Consider the following 17,188-nt stretch of genomic DNA (forward strand, 5'->3'; position numbering starts at 1 on the left):
CCAGTAACTATAAAATACTGGAACGATGTATTGATCGTAAGACAATTAGCTATGAGTGTCGGGTACAGCTGCTAGGCAGATCTCTATGCCATCATAGCAAGCCCTAAGTAGCCAAATGCATGGTATAGTAGCATTATGACGAAAATATAAAGTATTCATTTATTGTTAATTAAATTGAACAAAATATTACATCACACGCATTGTTATTTAACCGTGACTGAATGCATTAAACAGTTTCAGTTAAACTGTTGCACTCTATCCCATTAGCTCTCCTATAATCCCACAATCAAATTTCAAAAATAAAATACAGCTGGCATCTCCACTGCCTGCTGCCCACGCCTCCCAACTCGCCTCCTCCGCTTCCTCCTTCTGTTTCACACATGTCGACAACACACTGGACCATGCTGTGTATTTCATAACGGGTGTAGCTCCCCACTGTCGCTCTCAACTTCTCCAACGCTTCTTTCCTGTCCATCGTACTGCTTGTCATCGCTCTTAAGCACCAAACAGCTCCCAGTCTTCCTGAACAGGGCTAGAGGGTGGTTTTTCTAATCGCTTTCAATTAAAAATGTTGCTGTTAATACGTATATTTTACCTAAACTGTGCCTGAATGAATATATTCTCAGAAATAAATAGTAGTTTTGCTGAAACGTGATGTATTTCAATGTAAAATAGGATAAAATACATGACGAAAACAAAAGACTTTACCTAACCTTCCAATGTTCAAGAGATGTTACTCGTTTTTTTAATAGTTTTCGGTTAAAATACTGTTATATTACAATGATATTATATTCATACTGTGCTTGATATACTACATTCACGGAAATGTAATATTTTTGCTGAAATGACGTACGTATTACAGTGGAAAGTGAAAAAACTGCTTTCGTTCAAAAGATGTTACCGTAATAATATTCTATCCTAATTCACTTGTGATGCAACAGTTTTTTTTAACTGAAAACCATTCGAAAAGCGATTACGGTAACATCTTTTGAACGAAAGAAAGCGAAAGTCATTCTTTTCGTCACGATTTTATCCCACTTTCCACTGTAATACGTACGTCATTTCAGCAAAAATATTACATTTCCGTGAATGTAGTATATCAAGCACAGTATGAATAGAATATCATTGTAATATAACAGTATTTTAACCGAAACCTATTAAAAAAACGAGTAACATCACTTGAACATTGGAAGGTTAGGTAAAGTCTTTTGTTTTCGTCATGTATTTTATCCTATTTTACATTGAAATACTCAACGTTTCAGCAAAACTTCTATTTATTTCTGAGAATTTATTCATTCAGGCACAGTTTAGGTAAAATATACATGTGCTGTAACATTTTTTTTAATTGAAAACGATTCGAAAAACACGTACCCTCTAGCCCTGTTCAAGGAGAAGACTGGGAGGAGCTGTTTGGTGCTTAAGACGATGACAAGGAAAATGATTTTGATGGATTTTAATGAAAATATTCAGAAAGACCCTGGCACTGTCAAGGAAAGTGGCTGCTGAAGGCTTCCAGGACATGGCAGAGGACGAGATTAGGGAGCTAATTGAAGAGCACGACACTGAGCTGACCGAGGAGGATCTACAGGAGTTAGTAGATGCAGGCAAGGAAGAGGAAGAGGAAGCGAAAGGGGAAGAGGAAGAGCACCAAGAAATAACGTTGGAGAAGTTGGGGGAGATGACCAGGAATATTGAGGCACTGAAAAACCTGGCCTATAGTATGGACCCCTCCATGGTGATTGCCCTGAAATTCATGCGAGGGATGGATGACGTTTTTGCTCCATACAAAAACATCATGGAAGAAATGAAAGAAAGAGACGACAACTCCCCATCTCCATGTTCTTTGATCACCGAAGGAGAGATTTAACACCATCAATCATTGGCGGCAGTGAGGAAGCAGCTGAATCCACCGTCGCCCCCACTTCACCACCCGTTATGGAATTGAGTGACGATGAGCCCAATGACCCCTGTCCTGTCGCTGAGGATAGGTACGGTTCAGTAAAGTGAAATTTTTATCTCTTTTTTTTTTTAATAGCTTTTCTTGCCATGTTTATTGTTTGTAAAAATGCACAGCACAGTACAGTTCAGTACTGTACATAGGAAGTGAAGGTGCAGTTATTCACAAAACATTTGTGTTCGTTGTCGGCAGTAGTGACGGTGAGGAGGCAGAGGGGGTGGAGGAGGCAGAGGGGGTGGAGTAGGTAGAGGAGGGAGCGAGTTGGGAGGAGTGGTGACCTTGGACGCGGGACCAGGGACAAGTGGAGATGCCAGCCAGTACTTTACGGGTGTATTAATTGTTTTTATAGCTATTTTTGCATTTTAATATTAAATACTGTACATTACGTTTCAACAAAACTACCATTTATTTCTGAGAACATGAAAATGTAATATTTTTGCTGAAATGATGTACGTATTACAGTGGAAAGTGGGATGAAATTGTGACGAAAGCAATGACTTTCTCTTTCTTTCGTTCAAAAGATGTTACCGTAATCGCTTTTCGAATGGTTTTCAGTTGTGGGATTATAAGGCTAATGATAGGATAGAATATTATTGTAATACAGTACGAGTACAACAGTTTTTTAACTGAAAACCATTTGAAAAGAGATTACGGTAAAATCTTTTGAATAACGAAAGAAAGCGAAAGTCATTGTTTTCGTCATGATTTTATCCCACTTTCCACTGTAATATGTACGTCATTCCAGCAAAAATATTATATTTCCATATTTATTTCTGAGAATACGTATATTCATTCAGTCACAGTTAAGGTAAAATATACTTGTGATGAAATATTTTAATGAAAATACGGTATCATAGTTTTCTTTTGTTTCAAATTTAATTAACAAAGATTGATGTTTCAAATGTAATGAACAAAAATTTATGTACAGTATCTATAAATAAACTTTAATAAATGAATACTTTATGTTTTACATCGTCCTGTGCATACCGTACCATAGATTTGGCTACTTTGGGCTTGCTATGATGATGCAAGAGATCTGCCCTGGCAACTGTACCGACACTCATAGCTGGTGGTGCGTTGATGGATCGTTTCCATTGTTTACTGGTAGTTACTGGTAAATATTTTTCAACCTAACGAAACTATTACCCGTTTAGAGGTCGACCCCCCAATTTTTTGCCAAATATTTTGGTCTTAAAAACTCGAACTACACACAGGTATATACGGTAAATAAGGACATGGGGGGGCCACGGTTTTTTTGGGGGGCAGCAAAAATACTCGGATTTTTAACATCCACGGGTATCTCTGTTACGTAACCCCCACGTATGTTAAGGGCCGACTGTACATCCATGAAACGGAAGGGAGTGAGCCAATCAGACCTTGTACAGTTGAGAGAAGCTTTAGCTTCCCGTTAGTAAAAGGTTTTCACTAAGCTGCTTCAAGATGTGTGGTATTGTGAGCCGAGGTAGAGGAGAGTTGATGACCCTAAACGATCGTCACGTCATTAGTTGGGCACCTAGACAGCTGGGATCACTCCAACTCTCACCATACTCAACAGGTGGCTCAAACCCAGGTCAGTGGACGGTCATACAGCTCGCTTCACCACTTGTGTCTCATACCGCCAGTGGACGTTATCATACTGCGTGGGGTCTACAGAACCCTGAAAAACCCGGGCTGTTAGCTATTGTCTCACATCACCGTTTGTTCCTACCGCCCTATCAAGCTTTGTCTGAGATTGAATAAAACTTACTTGTTAATACTGTTGTTAAATAAACGAAGGAACCAGGTCACGCGATCCGTCTCTCCTGGGGACAGCACAGAGGTGGTCCTTGACCTCTCTCACGACTCCCCAGCCACGCTTGCTCACTGGTTCACGCTTTCCGGGAGTGACTTATTTACCAGACGATAACAGCTTAATTAGGACGTACACAACATTTTCAGACTGGGAAATGATCTATAATTATTTTCAATTTAATAACTGATATTTAATTTCATGATTCGCGTCCCTATTAACTCGGTAAATTACATTTAATATCGTATAGGCCTAGTTCCACAAACTCTTGCTACGTGCGGGAGCGCGGTTTTCCCTCAGACGACCTTGAACTCCGCATCGTCAATGGCGCGGCGTTTGAAATTACACTGAAATTTCTGAATATTACCTAAATATATATATAATTTTTATTATTTATTTTTTTCAGTGTAAATCGCGTGAAGTATATCTACAGTGGGTTGAACAGCTAAAACAGCATCGTCTTCACAAGCAACACCAGATCCTATACAGCAAAGACCAAGTCAAACTTACCTCACCTACATCACCCTCAGATGATTCTCCAACAGGTAAGTTTTCCTTGCTTCTGATTTAAAAAAACTCATGAAATTGAGATTATTTAAGTTATATGGAAATTTTGAATTTTTAAGATGGTATGTGATGAGCCGAAAACAAACTACCTGTATACAGTAAATCCGTCCTGTCACTGCCATAAATATGATTTGCTCCTTCTTTGTCTGCTTGTTTCAGTGCTCATTCATTGTTGGGCTTATTACTTTGATTCTATAACTTATCGGTATACTATTACAGTACAGTGCACCCTCGAAGATTCGGACCCGGTAAATCTGCATTTCAGAAGATTCGGACAAAAATTAGGGGTTCCGGGGGCTTATAACTTCCCTAAGAAGCATTGCCAAAACAGAGCAAAGATCATTATAGGCCTGTGTCACCAAGAAGTCAGCGAGCAGAACACAGGTGCACGAGGAGGCAGAAAACATAGAGTTGTTAATTATTGTTTGTGGGAATATTACAGTATTTCATTCACTTTTTTGTTTACGGGGAATAACCCACCCGGGCACAGATCATTGACCCACAACGGGGCCTGGGTGGCAAAAAAAAAAAAACACGAGTAAAAAGAAATTAAAAATAGAAGAGAAAAAGACTATTAAACTGCATCACGAAAATGCCAGGAAACCAGCTTTTTGAAGTGAGATAGTTTGTATGAGTATAGAAACACAGAAGAAGGCAGAGCATTCCACAGTTTGGCTGTGTGAGGAAAGAAGGATGTACTAATACGGGTTATTCTAGTGTGACCGACATCCACACAGAAACGATGGGCACCGCAGCAAGACGAGTGTTATGAGCCCACGGCCTTGCCGGCGGTACACAGGATGCCAAATCCACCGAACATTGCCCGTTAAAGTACCTGTAAAAGAGAGAGAGTGAAGCAGCATTGTGGCGAAGAGAAGGGAAGAAAGATTATCAACTAAAGGAGGAGTTAATAAGACGAAAAGCCTTTGATTCCACCCTATCTAACAGTTGGACAGAAGAAGAGCCACCCCAGATATGAGAGCAGTACTCCAAGTTAGGATGAATTAATCCCTTATAAACTTCAAGCAACTGCTCAGGAGTGAAGTAGCTATGGCATCTGTACAGCATTCCCAGTTTTCGGGAAGCAGCTTTAGCAGTGTTGAGGATGTGTGGCTTCCATGACATATTAGAGGAAATGGTGAGGCCTAGCATATATATTTTAGAATTTGGCAGAATGATTGTATCCTGAAATGTGATTGGTGGGAGATCTTCTATTTTGGAAAGTGAATTGGTAAATACGGTGTTTTATTACTATTGAATTTAACCAAGTTTCTACCTCCCCATTTGGAGTTGCTGCACAGATCCGCATTCATAGATGAAATGATATCAGCTCTAGAAACAGATCTAGTTTAAGAATTAGGAAGAAGGGAAAAATGTGGAGAAGAGTGAAGAGTAGAATCATCAGCGTAAGAATGGATAGAATTAATCGTTGTGTGAAGTAAATCATTGATAAACAGAAGGAAGAGAGTAGGTGAAAGAAAAGAACCCTGTGTGACACCACTATTGGTAGAGAAAGAGCGAGAGGGCGATCCCTCGACAACAACTGCCATGGATCGGTTCTCAAGGAAGCTAGAGATTAGAGAACAAAGTGGAGGAAAGAAACCATAAGAGGGAAGTTTAGAAAGCAAAGACTTGTACCATACCCTGTCAAATGCTTTGGAGATGTCGAGGGCCACGACAAAAGTTTCCCCATAATCCCTAAGAGAGGATGACCAAAGATGGGTGCAGTAGGAGAGCAGATCATCAGTAGATCTGGCCTGGCAAAAGCCATACTGGTGATCTGACAAAAGAGAATGGCGTTCAAGGGGACGGAGAAAATGAGTTTTAGGTAGTTTTGAAAATCTTAGAGAGGGATGAAGTTAGGGCAATGGGGTAATATTTAGAGGGATTAGAATGGTCACCCTTCTTCGGGATGGGCTGAACCGAGGCATTCTTCCAAGAAGAAGGAGAAGTTTGGGTTTTGAGGCAAAGGCAAAAGAGGCAAGCAAGCACAGGGGCTAGAACTTCAGCACACTCCCTCAGAACACGAGGGGGTATTCCGTCCGGTCCATGCGCCTTACTCACATCCAACCTGGATAACACACCGGCAACCCTACGAGTGGAGATTATAGGAAAGTACATAGGTTCAGAAGGGGGGGTAGAGTTGGAATTGTCTAAGGTGGAGTTAGAGGAGAATAAGGTGCCAAAGAGATTGGCTTTATCAGGGGGAGAGTTGGCTGTAGAGTTATCAGATCAGAAGAGAGGAGGAAAAGATGGAGTGCAAAGTTATTACAGATGTTTTTGGTTAAGGACCAGCAGGATTTACTAGAAAAAGAGTTAGTAATGATACAATGTTTCTTATTAATTTATCTTGGGTAAATGCATGGTTTATATAATTTGTTCGTCACTGTGCCCGTCACCGTTTTCAAATTAGATGACAAGATTTGTATTTCTCCCACACATGTTTTGATCGTATGCCTGGCATGAGCGAGGAGGGGAGTGAATGATCGATAGTTAGTGAGTCGTCTGATGTTGTAACTGTCCTCGTTCCCTGCCATATTTCACTGGATATACTGTTATTATTAGTGATTACGGATTTAATAGCATTGCAGCCATGTTAGACTCGTCACTGTAACCACCAGGCTACTGGACCAAGCTGTGATGTGCTAATGGTTGTTTTTCTACTCATATTTTCTGGCAGATATATATATAACTTTGTTCATTTATTTTTACTCAGTTACATGCACACACCATCCTACATACATATTGTGAAAAAAATAAAATAAGGGAATATACGAATATACATTTATTTACACACAAGTTAGCTGGCTCAGTGAGGGAGCGGGTGAAGGTTGCAGAGTGTAATGGTGGGAAGCGTTGCTAGGGAATTGGTGGAGGTAGCGTCCCAGCTGGTCTCTGTTGCTATGATGAAGCAGGGAGTGTTTGCAAATGGCAACTGTGATAAACTTACATTTGGCTTTTATTTACGGGTTTGGCAATATGGTATTTTTTTTAACTTATTTATTGGTATTATTTTTATTTTTGTTCAATCCAGAATGCGATGTCTAGCTTTATACCTATACTGTATATGCCTAGCATAAACTCGCCAGCCCAACATACAGACGTCGCTACCTGGGATTTAGTTGCGATTCTCAAAACCCCCTCCCGCACTTGCATCACTACCGTCATCTTTTGCCTGGCGAATCACCTGTGAACGCGCACAAAGCAGGCTCCTCTAATTTGTGTTGTAATAGCTGAAATATTAAGTGCCACGAGGATTTTACTTTCGGTATTTATACATCTTAGCACGGTGAGAAAATTGAGTGACTTTTATTTTGGTTATGTCTCTCAAATATTGTGTTTGGGGTAGTTTTTTATACGGTCTGGTCAAGCCTGGCGACCGCGGCTCGTCTTTTATATACGTAGACAGTTGAACATGGTGACTATTAATTCTCTGCTTTCAAGTCACTTAGTGAATGACGTTTGTTTTTCGCCCTTCCGGGTATGTCTTCACTGAATATATATATATATTTTAACCCAAATTTTTACTATGCAAGTGTTATGATAAATACCATGATATATGTGGCCTTCCCTCTCCCTCTTCTCATGTTCGTTCACAAAACTTTTCGGGCTTCCGCCCTGGATTTTCTGATTACTCTCAGCATTCAGGCCAGAGTAAAGTTTTCTCTTCATAGCTCTATTTTATTCATGTCCTGAGTAGCGGGTTCATCCTATCCAGGCGAACTTTAGCGAGGTTGCTAGTGTTAGTGATCCTTTCGGACGCTGACCTTCCGGTCTTACTAGCAATCTAGAGTTATGTTGGGATGAACTTTGTATCATCAGTATGGTTAAATGAGAACCATTCAAATGGTGGAATTTTCAGCCCAATACATCTTGATAGTATAATGGTGAACGATGTTAGCTAATGGAGCGCTATGGTAGCAGCTCAGTACTGTCAACCCTTCCGGGTGACTTATGCTCACTCAGGCATCATTGCTCAAGCATGATTAATTGAAGCGGTGATATCTGTGCACCCTGATTGGCAACAAATAGAAAACTTGATGATCCCTCAAAAATGAGTGCTCTGAAATGAAGTTAGCTTGATTAAGAAACAAAGTTCAATGAGCTGAGGGACATTTGAGATAAGAGAAGGGAGAGGTGTATGATATAGTGAGTTAGTTGTTTATGGTTATCTCACTGATGACTCATAGAACAATAAGAGATATTAATGGGATAATAATGAAATATCACAGGTATGAGTCATATTGATTATGTTTGGGAGAAAATGTAATCTCCCTTGTATTATGATGATGATACAATGTGACTTATGGTGTTCCTCCTAGTTTAGATTAGTGATGTGTAACAGGAGGATGAAAGACAGTTGTCTGGGCTGCTAGATGACAGAGGAGACCACGGAACTGTCTCTGGGAGTTAGTGTTGAGTGAAGAGCTACAATTATTGGATGGCTCAGCTGATACACTACAAACAAGGAAGGGTCTGTCATTATAAGATATGAATTCAGTAGTAGTAGTTTCACCCAGGACCCAAGTGGACCATACTACATGTATTATCAAAGATGTAGAGCCACTTGGATTACCAAGTTAGATCCTCATTTGGCTTGCATAATTCATAGCAGCTGTGTCTAAGACAACCTGTTTTCACCATTGGATTGTGCAATTTGTTATGATCTAATTTTTTAAATTAATCAAGCTGCAGGAGATAAGAAGGAATTTTTGAAAAGCCAAATTAGAAATTGATGGAATAACGCATTAAAGAGTAAATTCCTAAATTTAAAACAATGGAAAGATCCAAAGTTGGCAGAAAGTTTATAATTATGGGTGATAGGTAAGAGACTTAATCCTCAGTTAGAACCAACCTGCTTCTGTTAAGATAAGTAGGTTATTGGGCAGAATCAGGATGAGGAAGTTGGCACTTATCATAGTGTTCAGTCACTAGAGCAGGGAGAACCTGTGAGACTGACTTCATCCTGTCCCCATTTTGGCAACCTCTTCCACCTGGGGCAAAAATGTTGGTTACTATGAGTGGAACCAGCCTGCTGTCAACTCCCTTGCAGCTAATGGAGAACAATGAGTGTGAGGATGATCCAAACAGGCCTAAGTCTTCTCATTTTTAACCACATCTGAGCCTGTGGATTCCTTATTCAAGGCATTTTGTGAAAATGTTTCTAAACTTCCCGATTTCCCAGCACTTACAAAGAGACAGGAAGGCAAGGCAACTTTGTACCCAAAAATGATCTCTGAAATAGATGAAGTCTGGGCTAACATATTGATTTACTTAACATTCACTCCATCAGATAGGAATGCTGACAAGTTTAGTTTTTTGAAGTTCCAATGCAATGACAAAAAGAGTTCCTTATATGAACTTTACCAGTATTTGTCGGCTCCAAAATATACTGACATAAGTCATGAAATAAATTTGTAACCAGTTGCTTCTGCACTGTTGCAAGAAGAGTTCAAATTTAGGAAGTTGGCAGTGGACATTTAGTTAGCAATAATGATGTGTCAATCATTGACTAAGTTTGTGCTGGACTATGAGGATAGTTCAGAAGTAGACAGACGTTTTGTTGCTGCTATACAAGGGATTTCATATTCCCTGTAAAACTCAATTATGGAGATGATGTTGAAAGCCTTAAAACTGAAAGCCCAGCTAAGGAAGCAAATCACTAATAATGCTTCAAGTGGTAGTGCTTATTTATTGCTACATTCTTCCCCTCTTTCTCCTGCCTTGTTTGATGAACAATCATTGGTTAAGTATAGATCAGCTGTTGAGCAAACTATTCATATTACTGTTCCCAGGAGATCCAAGGGCTTACAAGACAATCAAAGGGGGCCTCACATGGACTTGGTTGAGGCGCCCTCTACTAGTGTTACCAAAAAGGGGTAAAAAACCAACCCCCTTACACACGGAATATGTATTTCAACTGTTAAACAGAGGTGTGATTGAACTGTTGCAGTCAGAGAAGTGTTTCATGTCCTGCCTGTTCCTATTTCCAAAGAAAGGCAGCGACAAATTGAGGTGGATTCTCGATCTATCTGTGTCCTGAACAAGTTCATTACCAAAAGAAGTTTCAAGATGCTCACTTACGATCATCTGAGGCATCTACTTCTGTCCAATGCTTGGATCTCAAAAGTGGATCCTGAAGATGATTATTATGTGCCTATTGCTCCCGGATACAGTACGTTTCTAGTGTTTGCAGTGGGGGATGTAAGTTATCAATTCACAGTGATGCCATTTGGCTTGACAATTGTGCCAAAAGTGTTTACAAAACTGGCGAACATCCCCAGGGAAATTGTTGCGAAGGAGGGCATAAGAAATTTTGCTTATGTAGATGATTGGCTGATAGGAGGAAACTCTTTTGTAAACTGTTAAAGGGCGACCTAACAGACACTAGTAATATTTCAGAACCTAGGATTAAAGATAAACCAAATCAAATCTCCTACCATGTCAAATATTGGATTGGTTAGGTCTCCATTGGGACACCAATCTGCAGTCAGTCAGTCTACCAGAAGCAAAGGCAACAGATGTGATAAACAAAGTAGAAGCCTTTTGTGTAAAGCAAGAGGTTTCTTGGCACGATTTGGAAAAACTATTGGGTCTTTTGAATTTTGCCACCATAGTAGTTCCTTTGGGCACGTTAAGGAAAAAGCAACTAACTTATCTGGGGTCGAAGTTGCTTCACAGAAACAGAAATATTGCTGCTTCTTTCAAACAGACTTGGTCGTTTGTATGGACGCTTCCGAGTAGGATGGGATTACCATTCAGTAAAAGGAGAGTTCCGTCAAGGGAAGTGGGGCAACTCCCTTTGGGACCAACACATAAACATAAAAGAATTAGCAGTAATCCTATTCTTTTTTCTTTTTTTTTTTTTTTTTTTGGCAAACCCAAACTTCGAAAACATGATGATTCTGTTTGCCATAGACAACAGAGCGACAGTGTTTTGTCTCAATTATTAAGGTTCAACCAGATCTTGGCCCTTTCTCACATTCAGGAAAAATATTCAAGGTTTGTGTAACAAAAACTATTCCTCAAAGGAACTCGCATACCAGGAGTACAGGTAAATCGCGTTTACGTGCATTTGATTTATGCATTTTTGGAATAACGCTGTTGTTCAATTAATACCAAAAGCTAATTTACGCGCACCTATTTTTGAAATAACGCGCTCAAGACAGTTTAAATTTGCCGCTCGTATTCATCTGGCAGTGGAGTCTCGTGTGATGCCTGGTGAGATGCTTGTAAGTTATTACGATAAAGTTGCAGTCATATCAGCATCAACAATTTTATTATTATTATTATTAATAATTACAGTATTATAATAATGTAATAATAAAGATTATTACTACTAATGATGACGATAATGATGATAATGAAGTTTTCTGTACAACAACTTTGACGACGTCCTGCAAGCTTCCCCGTGTATCACTTTCTCAGTTCACACCAGCACTACTTTTTCTCTGTGCTCTCATTTGCATTGTGTGTTTATCACGTACCTTTTTAGTTTTAAACGCTGTTTTTCCTATTGAGCATGTTTGGCAAACATCCATCTGCCTCCTCTTGGGCGCCTAAAGCTAAAAAGGCACGAAAAACAATCGCAATGGATGGGAAATTAAATGTGATCACCTGCCTTCAGAGAGAAGAGCGTGTGTCGGAGGTTGGCCACGTGCTTGGTTTAAGTGAGAGCACTGTTCATACCCTGTGTGGTATATGATGGTTCCCCTAACCTGTACCATTTACTTGTATTCTTATGGGAAAATTATGTTTAATTTACGCGTTTTTTAATTAAACGTTGGTTTTCAAGAACGTAACCCCCACGTAAAATGAGAGGTGGGTGTACAAAACAATTGGACAGATGCTTTGTCCCGTCTCAGGCAAGTGTCGACGGAAACAGAATGGTCCCTAAAGACATAGAAGTTCAAGAATCTAGTGAGGAGGTTTGAGATTCCACAAATAGATCTCTTTGCCTCACAAAACAATCACAAGTTGCCAATTTATGCATCTCTGGAACGATCAAATTTTTTAAGAAAGGCTCTACTAATAGATTGGAACCGTTGGAATTCAATCTATCTATTCCCACCTGTGAAAATGTTGTCCAATGTGGTTCACAAACTAAGATCTTTCCAGGGAAAGGTCCTCTTGACTGCACCATATTGGAACCTACAACCTTGGTGTCTGGATCTGTTGGAATGATGCCCGCATCCACTACAATTGCAACAAGGATGTCTAGATCAAATACTGCACCCTCAGTTCGAGATTTTCTTGGCACTTCATGCTTGGAGTTTCTCAAAAGATGTTTAAATAGATTGTTGGGTAATTCCAATATACAGCTCCTCCCCGACTTACGACCTACTCGACTTACGACCACTCGCATTTACGACCTGCCTCAGTCGTACCAAAAATTTCTCAAATTACGTATTTTCGAGTCCCAACGTCAGTACAGAGAAAATTTTTTTTGTAATTCACTTTAAAATGGCTGGCAAGCTTAAAAGTGAGAGTTTTGTGGTGATGAGAAGAAAAAGAGACACCCATTTTAGATTTTCTATGTATTATTTAAGCATTTTCAACTTATGACCTGGATTTGGATCCCTAATCCCGTCGTGAGTCGGGGAGGAGCTGTAGTTAACCAAGTGATAGCAGGTCATAGGCCCCAAACTTTTATGTAATATGAGAAAGCTTGAAGCCTTTTTCAACAATTTATTAAGTTAACAACTCCAATCACATTGTCGGAAACAGTGGTGTTAGAATTTTTATATTTTCTGTTCAGAGTTAAAGGCCTTCAAGGATCTACAATTGCATCTTATAAATCAGCATTAGTTGACCCTCTGGCATGGAGTTTTAATATTACTTTGAACCCAAGAATTTATCAAATTCTCAGATCATCCTTTTTCATTCAGAGACCCCTTAGGCCTAAAAGAATCCCACCTTGGTCTCTAGATAAAGTTACTAAATATCTTTTGTGGCATAATTACAATATAAATCTGAACCGGGACAGATTGCTCCAGAAGGCAGCCTTCCTTCTGGCAATAGCAACAGGTATGAGAATCAGTGAGCTGATTTCAATTTCCAATAATCCATCATTATTGGTATTTTCTGAGGAAGATGTCATGCTTTTTCCTACGGAGATCCTAAGAAAAAATTAAAGGGAGGATTTTTACGCCGATGAGACAAGGGTTCCTTATATATTGTGCCCAGTTAAGAAACTTCAAGAGTGGTTCACCAGATTCCCTAATCGAGGCCCCTATGCATTCTCATCACAGGATGGTAAGAAATTGTCTCATAGGCAAAGGACAAAATATTTATCTCGGTGAGCAGACGCTGGCAAGAAAAATTTGGCACATGACACCAGGAAATATGCAGGGTCTGTGGCCTTTCTGCAGCATATGAGTCTCAGTCAGATCAAAGAAGTGGGCTTTTGGAAATCTTCAAAAACCTTTCAAAACAGCTATCTTCATCTATCTCTGAAAGATGCTTCACATGTTGTGGTACAGGTACTGGCGTCCCCTCCCCCACCTAGTTAATCTATACAACCAAGACCTTCTTCTTCCTCATCAGAATAAAGTGAGTATCCTAATTGGGATATGTAAATTAAAATTTTACCTTCCGGCAAATGTTCCTAATATTGGAAAATATTCCAAAAAAGTTTATAATTATTATCTGGACCTAAGTTAGTGGAACCTTATATGCAATGTCACCTCCCTCTCCACTTCCTGCTTGGGTAATCATAGCTAGATGTTGCATTCTGGATTGAACAAAAAGATTTTTTTTCTCTCTCTCTCTCTCTCTAAAACCAGTTTTTGTGATAAAGTCAAGTATGCGACGTCGACATCTCCACCACTCAAGAGTTGACATTTGTTTACTGCTCGCTCTAGGGCAAAAGATGACGGTAGTTATGCGTGTGCTGGAGGGGGTTTTGAGAATTGCAATTAAATGCCAGGTAGCGACGTGTCCTCCAAATATTAAGTAATTATTAGATGTTTTAATTGCCTGTATGTTGGCCTGGCGAATTTATGCTAGGCATACACATATATACAGCTCCTCCCGCACTTACGACCTATACAACTTATAACCACCCGCACTTACGACCTGGATTTGGGTCCCTAACCCCGTCGTAAGTCGGGGTCTAGCTGTATATACAGCTCCTCCCGCACTTACGACCTACACAACTTATAACCACCCGCACTTACGACCTGCCTCATTCGTACCAAAATGAGTTTCAAATTACGTATTTTCGAGTCCCAACATCAGTACACAGAGAAAATTTTCTTTTGTAATTCACTTTAAAATGGCTGGCAAGCTTAAAAGTGAGAGTTTTGTGGTGCTGAGAAGAAAAAGAGACCATTTCGACACGACCTGGATTTGGGTCCCTAACCCCGTCGTAAGTCTGGGAGGAGCTGTATAGGTATAAAGCGAGATGTCACATTCTGGACTTTACCACAAAAACTGGTTTTTAGAAAAAAATGGCTTTATTCCTCACATTTACTGGTACTGAATATATATTATTTTAAGAAAACTATGGCTACAGGATTAAATACGCACAATTTTTTCCTAAATACTCCCTGCTATTTAGGGAGATACGGACAATCGAATTTTTTGGACAGATGGTCCTGTAGTGTACAGTATGTAACCAGTTGTCAATTCTCTTTGGTTGTCTCTTATCTCTTTGTATGGGCTCACATACGTACGTACATGTAAGATATCTCACACTCAGGATTGAGGTAGAATAGAAACTCACAATGCTTTTTCTGTATATATATTGTTGTACAGTGCAGTGCTAAGGAGTTACTAGGTGATGAGTAGTTTGCTCAGAGGTCCTGTTGGGCGAGGAGCTTTCTGGGGGAGCTGGTTGGTGAGGCGCTGTAGAGAGGGCTTGCTGGTCCAGACGGTCAGAGTAGAATGACCTCCCCGGCCAGCCTGTCCTGTATTTATGTGATTCTGCCGCATCAGGAATTGAGGCGCGCGTAGCGCGAGAGTCAATCACGGGGGAGAAAGCGAAAGGTGTGAAGCTCTCTGATCCTGAGCTTGAGGTGGAAGGTCAAGACTAGGTTGGCGATCGTACCCCTACGTCCTCACCATAGACCTAGTCTCTCGGCGTAGCTGGCTGTACGCTGATTGGCTGGTAAGCGCACAGCAGGAGCTCAGTCTGTAGTTGTAGGGGAGAGGATCCACTACAGTCCCCCCTTTTAGTCCGGATCTTCGAAGGCTCACTGTAATTCATTTACTGTATATAATTGTGTCACAGGTTAAATTTTATGGTTAACTAATTAAATACTTGAACAGGAAATTAAGAACTCTATACTTATTAAAAAATTAAAGTTAAACAAGAACATTAACCATAAATTACACATGTGAACAAATAAAGTTGTGATCCACTTGAATTTAAGAAATAAAGGAATGTAAATAATATTACTGGACTTAGATTAAATCCCTTATGAGAGGGGTTAGTTAAACATATAGTAATTTTCTTAAAAACTATACTTCAAGTTAATATTTACAACAAACAAATGAACAAACACACCAATAAGAAGTTATACAAACAGTTAAATAACTCTGTGATGGTTGTAATGGAAGCAATGCACGTAACACTAGGATCACTGGCCAGGCAGTGTTGTGTCTTAGTGTGAATTTTCATTGGAGAAGTACACAAGATCGGACAAACAATTGTTATGCTAAGCCCGTACCTAAGGCTGACACGTCCCTAGACCTAAAAGAATAAGTAAGAGGACTTGGCATAAGTATGCTGGCTGTGGGAAGGAAGATGTGGGGGAAGTAAATCTGTAGAAGTTTTTCTTGAGCTCCCGATCCATGCAATGGCTTATTAAACCTCGTATTGGGGTGGAGCTTGTGGAGGCGGGACTTCTGATACTCAGCGGTGATTGGCTCCTGTAGGAACATCTAGCTGATGTTTCTGGAAACACTTAGCATGATAGTGGCAGTGGGAGGTACTGACTGGTTCCACTCTGTCACTCCATGAATTCTAGAGACTTCTGCACTGGCAAAAGCGACCTGTGGTAGCGTCAGCTGAGATTTCTGGAAACATGTCAGAGCAATGAGGAGATGATGGGAGGAACTGGCTAGAACCTGTTGAGCCAGTGGTTTCTAGATGTTTGTGTACTGGCAGACAGCGAGCAAGGGGATGCTTTACAGTTGTAAGAAGTTTACAAAAATTTTAATATGTTTTGAAAATACCTACAAGCCATGATGGGAATGGGTTATGATACCTATACTAATATTTTTAGTTAACAGTTTGAGAAATGCACAGGATGGGATCATTTAAGGATTCTTAAATGAGTTCTTCAGGTCAGTGTTATTTTGATGTGATGTCAAATGGTTTCAGGCTTTTGAGGATTTAACCTTGATATTTACATATTTCATGTACAGTCGGGGTTAAAAGTCTTGAGCACTTAGCAATATCTGGCATCTACTTCTGAGTTATACATATATGATTGGGATATACTAATAACACTACTTGTCATCACATATTAGGCCTGAACCACAAAATGGGATAAAACTCCCCTTAATACCTAAGATCTTCGGGTACTTACATGCCAAATACTGTCAAGTGTTGGAATTTTGACCCGACTGTACCTGTATTGTTCTTAGATGTGTTAAAATGGACTTCACTGCTTTGTCCTAGCTGGGTAGGTATCAGGAAGAGGTGCTGCCACAGAGAATATTAACCCATTAATCATCCACCATTTCTGGTAAAAGTCATCCTGTCAGGTCCAATATTTTTTTAATGGTGTATTTTGTTGTCAAAAGACTGAAAACTTGAATAATTTTGTTTTCTGGGCATTTAAATGTTCACTGCATGAATGTGAGTGGGTATATCAGAGGGATTTTCCCCGGATCTCTCAGGCAAGTGAGCCAAATGGTATTGTAAA

General features: G+C 39.9%; 1 protein-coding gene across 2 annotated transcripts in view; it reads left to right on the forward strand.

Moving 5' to 3' along the window:
• LOC121870410 (oxysterol-binding protein-related protein 6-like) overlaps positions 1-17,188 on the forward strand; it is a 65,023-nt gene that overhangs the window by 22,554 nt on the left and 25,281 nt on the right. For both annotated transcript variants that reach the window (XM_042372247.1, XM_042372248.1), the window contains exon 6: positions 4,153-4,291. In XM_042372247.1, the coding sequence (XP_042228181.1) occupies positions 4,153-4,291 (139 nt within the window). The remainder of the gene's footprint in view (positions 1-4,152; positions 4,292-17,188) is intronic.

The sequence above is a fragment of the Homarus americanus genome, unplaced genomic scaffold (assembly GCF_018991925.1).
Source record: "Homarus americanus isolate GMGI-L3 unplaced genomic scaffold, GMGI_Hamer_2.0 scaffold40856, whole genome shotgun sequence".
NCBI lineage: Eukaryota > Metazoa > Arthropoda > Malacostraca > Decapoda > Nephropidae > Homarus > Homarus americanus.